We start from the raw sequence: 9954 nt of genomic DNA, 5'->3' as shown, positions 1-9954 counted from the left end.
CCCTGAATATAATCCCTAACTCTGCAGAAACAAAAATCATGTGCTGTTTTTACATTACTGATTATGACCCTGATTTTTATATAAAACCATGTGTGTAAACCAAGGCCTCCTACATTCTAGATAGGTGCTCTATTACTAAGGGACATTACCAGTTTCTAGGAAATATTCATAACAAACATTCATCAAATGACTAGTCGTTCACAGAAACTAAAAATGCCATTTATATACAACGTGCGCAGAGAACAAAAAATAAACTAAGGGAACAGAGGCCAACAGTTCTGAGTAACTTAGAGCCCATATTAAGGGAAGTTGTGTACCAGACACAGTACAGTTTCAGGAGAGATTTATAAAACAGGTCACTACTTCACAGATGAGAAAGCTGAGCTGGGAGTGTATCAGGTATTTTTAAACAATGAGTTCTATAACCACAAAAATCATTAAGTTAAGGGCTGGTGAGATGGCTCAGTGGTCTAAAGCGCCTACTTAGAACAAGCTTAGCAAAGCACAGGGACCACGGGTTCAATCCCCCAGCACCACATGCCAGCCAGCCCCGCCCCCTGGTGGGCTGAGCTGCCCCCAGTTCCCCCCCCCCACGAAATAAAATAAAATTAAAAAAAAAAAAGTCTTTAAAAAAAAAAAAATCATTAAGTTAAGCCTACTCTTAATAGTCATCTCTGTGCTTAAGTGTTTTTACTAACAAAAAGCAATTTTTCTTCCCTGGCAAACGCAAGGGCCTGAGTTCAATCCCCAGTTCCGCCAAAAAAAAAAAAAAAAAGGCAATTTTTTTTTTTTTGGGGGGGGGGAACCGGGGGTTGAACTCAGACTCTTGTGCTTGCCAGGAAAGCGCTTATTCTACTGAGTCATCTCCCCAGCGCCCCCAAGTTTAATACTAAGAGATAACAGTTTAAAAAAGTAATCCATTAAAAGGAGGATTAAAATTTTTGGAGGATTAAATTAACTGTTCTGTTAAGGAACAGTTTAAATTCTCCTATAGCTACTAACAAATGAGTGTATGGTTCTAAGCATTGTGGGGAGAAAACAAGTATGTCTCTGACTATAAATTATTACGGTTTATGTGTAGATGTTCCCCCAAGAGTCTCATGTGCTCATAGGTGGAGATTTAGATGATGACTGGATTATGTAGGTAAGAGCTGGCTTTTGGTTAAGAGGTAGGACCTGGTCAAGAGGCAGGTCATTGCCTAGAAGTGCTTATCTCCCTTTGCTTCCCTGCCAACATGACATAAGCAGATTTTCCACCACTATACCCATATTATGCTGTCCTGCCTTGGAGTCCAGTCCACCTGACACTCTGTCTCCTAAATGCTGGGATTACAGAGGCATGAGCCACTATACCTGACTAGTACTAATTTTCATAAAAGGAAGAGCTAAAGCTGGGTGTAGGCAGTACATGCCTGTAACCCTTGCACTCTGGCAGGCTGAAGCAGAATCCCCAATACAAGCTGTCTTGGTTACTTTTCTCTTGTTTCTGGGACAAAACATCAAATACCTGGAATTATGGAAAGAAAGGTTTATTTGGCTCAGTTTGTGGAGGTTTCAGTCCATACTGGGCTGGCACCAAGGCAGAGTGGTACATGGCAGAAGCCAGCAGTTCATGGTAGTGGAAAACAACAAGAGCAAAATGGGAACAGAGGCAGCAGCAGAGGCAAGCCTCTCTCCTTTCCTTATATAGACAGCCTTAAGGCTATCTTCCCCATGGGAGGTGTAGCACTCATACTCATAATCCCAGCACTGGATCATGAACTAATCACACACTACAAGTCCCCCCTATGACTACATGAGGCTTTGGGGAAACAACTAGACACAAACCATAACACAAGCCTTTCTGGGGGGAATTTACCAAATAAGATGAGGTCCCAAAATAAATTAATTAATGCATTTGGTACGTGGTCTCGTAATGCAGCTCAGACTTACAGCAATCCTGTCTCAGCCTCCCCAGCACTGGGATTACAGGCATGTGCCACCATCTCCAGTTTTGGGGCCAGCATGGCATGCAGTACCAGGGATTGAACCCAGGTGCTTGAGTTTGCCAGGCAGCCCTCAAAATAAAATATAAACAGCTGAAGATATAGCAAAAGGCCCTGGGATGAACTCCCAGAATGAGGGGATGAAGGGGAATGAGACTGAGCGGACAACTAGAAATTTACACAAGGCAACAAGTGGGCAAATGTGTTGTTTCTAGTTTTTCTCTAATATCAATGGCTTTTTATACATCAGTAACAAAATCACTGGAGAAGACAGCAAAAAAATGTTCCCATTCACAACAGAAAACAAAACTAAGTCCAGAAATAAATCTAACCAAGGAAGTGAATGATCTCTGTAACAAAAATTTACAACAATGATAAAAGAAATTTAACAGGAAACAAAAAATGTGAAAAATATCCCATGTCATGGATTGGAAAAATTAGTATCATTAAGTGATCTCAGATTCATTCTTAACAAAATACAATTGCCATTCATCACAAAAAGGTATTACTGAGTGATCTATAGATTCATTTTTTTGGGGGGATGTATTTTAGTACAGGGTCTACAGGGTCTCACTACACAGATTGGATTCATAGTGATCCTCTTGTTTTTCAGTCTGGGATTACAGATGCTCTACCATGCCCAGTCTCAATTGCCTTCTCAGCATGCCCCAGGGACTGGGCCAGTACTGCATGCTGGGGGAATCAAAACCTGGCCGCTGTGCCTGCCTAAGCAGGCTCTTTAACCCGCTGAGCTATCTGGCCTTTACAGATTCATCCCCCCCCCCCCCCCAACTGGGGATTGAACTCAGGCCCTTGCGCTTGCCAGGGAAGCGCTTAATTCTACTGAGCCATTTCCCCGGCCCCTACAGATTCACTCTTAACAAAATACAATTGCCATTCATCACAAATATGTAAAAAACTCTTCTATTTGTATGGAATCATGAAAGTATCCAAAGCAATCTTGAGCAAAATAAAGCTGGTAGCATTGTAGTACTGGATTTCAAACACCTAACAAAAGTATAATACCCCCCCCCCAAAAAAAAGTATAATACCCAATCTGCATAGAACTATTATAAGAATAGGCCAGTAGAACAGAATAGAGAACATAAAAGTACACCTACATCTTTTATAATCAACTGATTTTTGATAAAGGTAGCAAGAATATATATACTGGAAAAAGGAAAATCATTTTTAGAAAGAACAGTGAAAAAAACAAAACAAAACAAAACAAAACAAAACAAAACAAAACAAAACAAACCTGGATCACTATTTTCAGAAGAAATGAGACCTGTTTCTTATCATGTACAGAAAACTATTCAAAATGCATGAAAGATTAAATGTAAGACCTGAAACTATGACATTACTAAAATCATTGGAGAAACACTTCAGGACATTAATCTGAAAGGATCTTATAGCTATCATGCTGGAAGTCACACAAAAGCAACAACTGACAAATAAATAGGATTCTATCAGAGTAAAAAGTGTCTACAGAGCAAAGAAAATCAGCAACAGAGTGAAAAAGTGCTTGCCTAGCATGTGCAGGCCCTGTGTTTCAATCTTAGTATGAGACAAAGCCAACCTACAGAACAGAAGGAAGTATTCCACAAACTATTCATCCAACAAGGGATTATTTTCCAGAATATATAAGGAACTTGATCTGATTTAATGAACAGAAAATAATATGATTTAAAATGGGGGCTGGGAGTACAGGTCAACGATAGTATGCTTATTAACCTGGGCAAGCCCCAGGGTTCAAATCCGAGCACAGGGTTGGGGGTAGGTTTAATACATTCTCAAAACAAACAAACAAACAAACAAACCTCAGAAAAAGAAACAAACAGAGCTGGGCATGGTGGTGCATGCCTATAATTGCAACACTCAGGAGGCTGAGGCAGGAGGATAGCCAGACTTAAGTTCAAGGGCATCTTGGGCTACACAGTGATTTCAAGGCCAGCCTCAACTACACAGCAAGGCACTGTTAGAAGAAGCAAAAAAAGAAGGAAGATGAAGAGGAAAAAGAGGAAGAGAAGGACAAGGGAGGGAAGAAATAAATAGTCAAGCATATAAAAAATGCATAATACCACTAAACCTCACAGAAGTATACACCAAACCTACAATAATATAGCATCTCATTCAGTTAGAATGCTTACTAACAGTAAGATGGTGGTATTTGTCTTGGTTGCTTCTGAATGTATTTTATTCACTAGATCACACTTCTACTCAAGTAAAAATGAGAGTTCTAGTTTTAGTATTTATTTATTTATTTATATGAGCAGAATTTATTTATTTATTTATTTATTTATTTATTTATTTATTTTCTTTGCGCTGAATGCCTTCAAGGCATGACTGGCTGTCTTGTGTTGTGGGGATCGAACCACAGCAACCTGAGCCTGACTGCTTTGTTGAAGCAGCCACTTAAAGAACTGAGCTAAGGGGCAGGCCCCTAGAATATATTTATTGAGGGAAAAAAATCTCCTGTCCAAGAGACAGGAGAGGGGCCCGAGCAGATTGTTCCCCAGTATTTATTTGTTGATAAGTCTCCAAATAGTATAGTCTTTGAAATTTCAAATCTTGCAATTTGTACTCCAATTTCCAGGCTCATCTGGAGAATTGATTTTGTTTTTGAGTTCCTAGCAACATCATTTGCTAATTTGACTGACACTTACTGCTGACATGCTGACTTTCTGATTAACAAAGATGCAACTATTTCAGAGCTGACTTTATTTTTTTTTAATTTTTTTTTAAATGTGTGCGTGTGTGTGTGTTTGGCCAGCTCAGCCCACCAGGGGGCGGGGCTGGCTGACATGTGATGCTGGGGGATTGAACTGCCGTCCCTGTGCTTTGCTAAGCTTGCTCCAAGTAGGTGCTTTAGACCACTGAGCCATCTCACCAGCCCCTCAGAGCTGACTTTAAATGCCTAGTTCTTTTACTTCCTAAACTAGTACACTAGTACCATACTGTAATTATAATATTTATATAAATTCCACTCTTTTTTGAATATAGCTAGCCTAGCCCTTTAGAATATGCCTATTTACATTTGTTTTAAAATAATCTGTACTTGGGAATGTAACAACACAAAACACCTTTTAGCATGTAAAAAGAAAGCTATATTATAAAAGGTTCATGTTTTTATGCCTTCAGCAATGAGAAATGCAATGATTAATATTTCTATTAGAATGTGTAACTGCTAAAATTACTTACTTATAAATGATTCTGAGGTGTAGAGAAAGAGGAACCCTCAAATACTACTGTTGGCAATATAAACTATTATAGCTGTGATAGAAAATGGTATGGAGATTTCTTAAAAAAGTAGAAACTACCATATAATCTAGTAACTTTACTTCTGGGTACTGCATCGAAACTAAGGAATTGAAAGCTGTGTTTCAAACAGGTGTTTATACTTGCATGTTTACTGCAGCACTGCCCGTAACAGCCATACTATGACATAAGCCTAGCTGCTAATGACAGCTGAATAAAGAGATATATAAACAAAGAATTATTATTTAGTCATAAAAAGGATAAAATTGCCATTTGCAATAGTGTGACAGAACAGACATTATGGTAAATGATATGGAGGCACAGAAGGACAAATTGTGGAAGTTTTCACACACAGAAGCTGAAAAAAGTTTGTATCGAAGAAATAGAGCCTGGAAAGGATTTGTCAAAAGGTAGAAGAGGATGTCTATGTCTGGCAGAACATGAAAGAAGGAATAATTTCTAAAAATCAAACATTTCAAAGTAAGCTAGTAGAGAAGATACTGAATGTTCCCAACACAAAGAATCGATAAATGTTTGAAAAGGTAACAGATAACATCCATTATCCTGACATGATCATATGCACTGTATATATGCATTGAAATGTGATCTTGTACCAGAGAAATTATAGTACAATCACCACGATAATACAAATAAGTGTATATGTGTGTGTGTGTGTGTGTGTGCGTGCGTATGTTGAGGTAGTGTCTCATTCTGTAATTTAGGCTTAAACTCTTGATGATACTTCTGCCTCATCCTCACAAAACTGGGATTATAGGCACAAGCCTGTCACACCTGGCAAAAAATTAGTTTCTTTTTAAAAAGTTAAAATGTTCCCAAATACAGACTTTGAAAGAGGGCATCTTTTCAATAAAATGCAACCACTGACATAGTTACTAAGTACCACTGGTATGTAAGAAACAACTAGGCTCCTTGAAATGGCTATGGGTGTAGGACAGGGAAAACTCAAAATGTATCTGTAATAACTTACAGTGCCAGAAAGAAAGAAATATTGGCTCTGCCAAAAAGAGGCGCTGATTTGAAGAGGCTCTCATTGGCCAAAATGGAAACAATGTGACCCTCTAAAAGAAAAATAAGAGTAATGGATAATACAATGAATTAAAAGGGATGCTTCCATTGTACTATTTTAAAAAGTAGGTTGGAGCACACCCGTGATCCCAATACTTGGGAGGCTATAGCAGGAGTGCTGAGGTTGAGGGCAGCCTGGACCACATAGAAAAACCCTGTCTCAAACAACGAACAGTAACAACAAAAAGGTTGGGTGTGATAGCTCAGGCCTCTGATTTCAGTGCTCCGGGAAGCTATAGCAGGAGACAGGAGCAAGGGGATCCCAAGCTCAAGCCTTAAAAATAAAAACTAAAAACTGTTCTGAGATGTAGCCCAGTTCAAAAATGACTTGAATTTAGTCCCTAGTATCACCAGAAAAAAGAAAAGGAAAAAAGTAGAAGGCAGAAGGATCTCCATGAGTTTGAGGGTAGCCCGTGCTACATGGTGATTTCACCCTGAATTATATTAATACACTGTGTTAAAAAAGTACTCACAACACCAGACTATATTTGGGTACTAATCATACAAATTTTAAAATTATGAATGGAAAACGAATCTTTATAAGAGAGCAACCTGGTAGAGGTCACTTTAACAAGTGAGAATATTACTGGGAAGAATGAATGGACATTTACTGTATGTTCCTTATGTGATGAAAAGTACATGTATTCAAGTACTTTTCCTTCAATGGACTAAAGTGTCTGCTTAGGCAGAGTGCAGTAGCCAGGGTTCGATCACCATTGAGCCATGCCGCCCCCGCCCCTGGGGGCCCACTGAGATGGTGATTGAGACTGGGTGTGGTGGCACGTGCTGTAATCCCAGCTCTTGGGAGACTGAACACAGGTAGATCACACAGGTAGAGTGCCATCTACATAGTGAGACCCCGTAGACCTGGTACTAAAAAAAAAAAAAAAAAAAATCAAGCATTTTTCCTGTCTAAAAAGTTACATGGATCTAAATATAAAACAATCAGCTGATAAATCCAGATTATGAGACAAGTTTGTAAAAACATCAATGTCATGAGAGGCAAGATTAAAGTAGATAGTTGTTCTAGATAAAAAGTAATGTATGAAGCTAAACACAACTTCTGACTTTGACTGGACTCTGTATTTAAAACAAGCACAAACAGCAACACACCAAAATATAAAAACCCATAAGAGACATTTGTGGACAAATGAGAAAATGTTTATATTTGGTAGTATCCACATTCAATTTTTTTTTTATTGTATAGATATTATGGCTGTGTAAAAGAACATCTTCATCCTTAAGAAACACTTTCTGAAAAATTCAGGGTAAAGTATGTTATCTGTAACTTATAAAACAAAAAACAAACCCAGGAACAGAACAAAATACCTAAAATAAAATTTGGAGGAAAACAACTAAAAGAATGATGCATCTCTATACTTAGTAACTTAAAAGGGAGATTAAAAAAGTTTACAAAACAGCATATATAAGACTAGTTCAGGCCAGGTGTGGTGGATCATACCTATCATTGTCCCACCAGTACAAGGCCAGCTTGGAGTACAAAGTATTATATACATATATTCAATTAATTCAGCTCTTGCGAATAAGGTAAGCTCACAAAAAACTGAGTTTGTAGTAAATACTTTCATAATTTATTTATTCATTTAATCAGTTTCTATTAGTCTTACCAGAATAAGTAACTGCTGTGGTACTGTAAGTAGCACTCTGAGTATAGGATGGCACCACAGTAGCCGCAGCTGCTACTGGCTGTACGGTGGAGGACACAGGATAAATGGAGAAAGTAGTGGTAGCCGGACTTGGTGTGGCTGGTTTTATGGCTGTTACTTGTCGTGTTTGCTGGGCTTGAGTATACTGAGTTGCACCTTGGCTATAACCTGCTTTGGGAGCTAAAGTGAGGGGAAAAAAGGCATCAGAAAGTAAGATTAGTTACTACCCTTTTTGCAACAATATACTCATAGATGAAAACAGGAGAAAAAAAAGAGTAGGTGGCTAGCAATGCCAACAATTTCTTATTGGCAAAAAGAGGTAAAACTTATGTTTTTCTAAAATGGTATTTCGGAAAAATTTACAATTAAGATAGTACATATAGCTGGTAGACTAAACAAAAGGATTTTGATTAAGTGAGTGCTTTTGTATATTTAGGCTAGGCAATCTTTTTTTTTTTTTTTTTTTTTTTTTTTTTTTTGGAACCGGGGATTGAACTCGGGCCCTTCTTATTCTACTGAGCTATCTCCCTGGCCCCTAGACCTAGCAATCTACTTCAGAGTTAGGCATAATATTGGAAACAAAAAACTAGCACCTCAAGTAGGTTTGTCAATTCACATTTTTGTGTGTGTGTGTGTGTGTGTGTGTGTGTGTGTGTGTGTGTATGGTACTGGGGATTAAACTCAGGACCTTGCATTTACCAGACAAATGCTTATTCTACTGAGCCATTTCCCCAGCCCTAACATTACAATTTTTGATATTTAATTCCATAGCACTTATTAATATACCATTCATTGCGTTTATCCACAGTGAACAAGCAACTCCAATTCACAGGTGCTACTGACAATTATTCAAACAGCAATAGCTTGATCACAGCCAGGTGCTTCTGTGGTATCATTGACTGAACCTATGGCCACAAACATAGCAAGCAATCACTGTGCCACTGAGCTATATATCTTTGGCCCCACAATGCAGCTCTTCTTAAATGGGTGCCATTAACGTCTCTGCTAAACTTTCTGCCATTCATCAAATTTAAAACAATATATATTTCAGGGGCTGGGAGATAGCTCAGTAGAATAAGTGCTTGCCTGGCAAGCACAAGGGCCTGAGTTCAATCCCTGGTTCTACAAATATAAATAAAAATAAATCCAAATAATATATATTTCAAAGAATCGTATGAGCCCTATAATCAATTAATAATCACTAATTCGTGGTCACTAAAGCACAGAAATCTTACTTCTGAGAATGACCAAATATCAGAGGTCGGTCATTATTCAAAATACTTTAAATCCACTTTTAACAGCTTCCAACATTACAGAACTAGAAGTGACACTGCAGAAATCTGGGATAACTATTTCATTTATGGATAAGAGAATAGAGAAAACTGAAAACAAAAACAAAAACAAAAACACTTGCCCACTTTAGTGGGAAAACCAGTTCTGGAAGCCAATTCTATGCTCTCCTAATCCAATACTTTAACCACAACCTAGAACCTTCAAAAATAAAGGAGTTGATTATTTTCAGACCTCAGAAATCTCTGTTTTAAAAGTTCTCAATTAGGAGCTGGGCTACAGTGGTATACATCTGTAATCCCAGCAGGATTGGGAGGCTGACCCAGGAGGTTTGCTGGGAGTTTGAAGTCAGTCTGAACCAATAGTGAAATCCTGTTTCAAAAGTCAATAAAATAAAATACAGTATTTTTTAAAAGTTCTCAATTAAATCTATGTGAAAAATGCACCTCTTAGGGTCAGCGAGATAGCTCAGTGGACTAAGCGCCTGCTTTGGCAAGTGCAGGGACCAGGGTTCAATCCCTGGTCCCACATGCTGTGCCGACACAGAGCCAGTGACTGAGTCCAGGCATGGTGACACTTGCCTGTAATTTCAGCACTGGGGAGGCTGAAAACAGGAGAACCGCTACGAGTCAGAGCTGTGTAGTGAGACCATGTACCGAATACATAAA

General features: G+C 38.5%; 1 protein-coding gene across 1 annotated transcript in view; it reads right to left on the bottom strand.

Annotated features, from left to right (window-relative positions):
* The window catches only part of Zfr (zinc finger RNA binding protein), a 76276-nt gene that overhangs the window by 57330 nt on the left and 8992 nt on the right, over positions 1-9954 (bottom strand). The window contains exon 4 of the mRNA XM_012517172.2: positions 7958-8176. Within this exon, the coding sequence (XP_012372626.1) occupies positions 7958-8176 (219 nt within the window). The remainder of the gene's footprint in view (positions 1-7957; positions 8177-9954) is intronic.

The sequence above is a fragment of the Octodon degus genome, unplaced genomic scaffold (genome assembly GCF_000260255.1).
Source record: "Octodon degus isolate 3935 unplaced genomic scaffold, OctDeg1.0 scaffold00149, whole genome shotgun sequence".
In the NCBI taxonomy this organism is placed as follows: domain Eukaryota; kingdom Metazoa; phylum Chordata; class Mammalia; order Rodentia; family Octodontidae; genus Octodon; species Octodon degus.
Note: the sequence above shows the minus strand (reverse complement) of the source record. Positions and strands in the feature narration are given on the sequence as shown.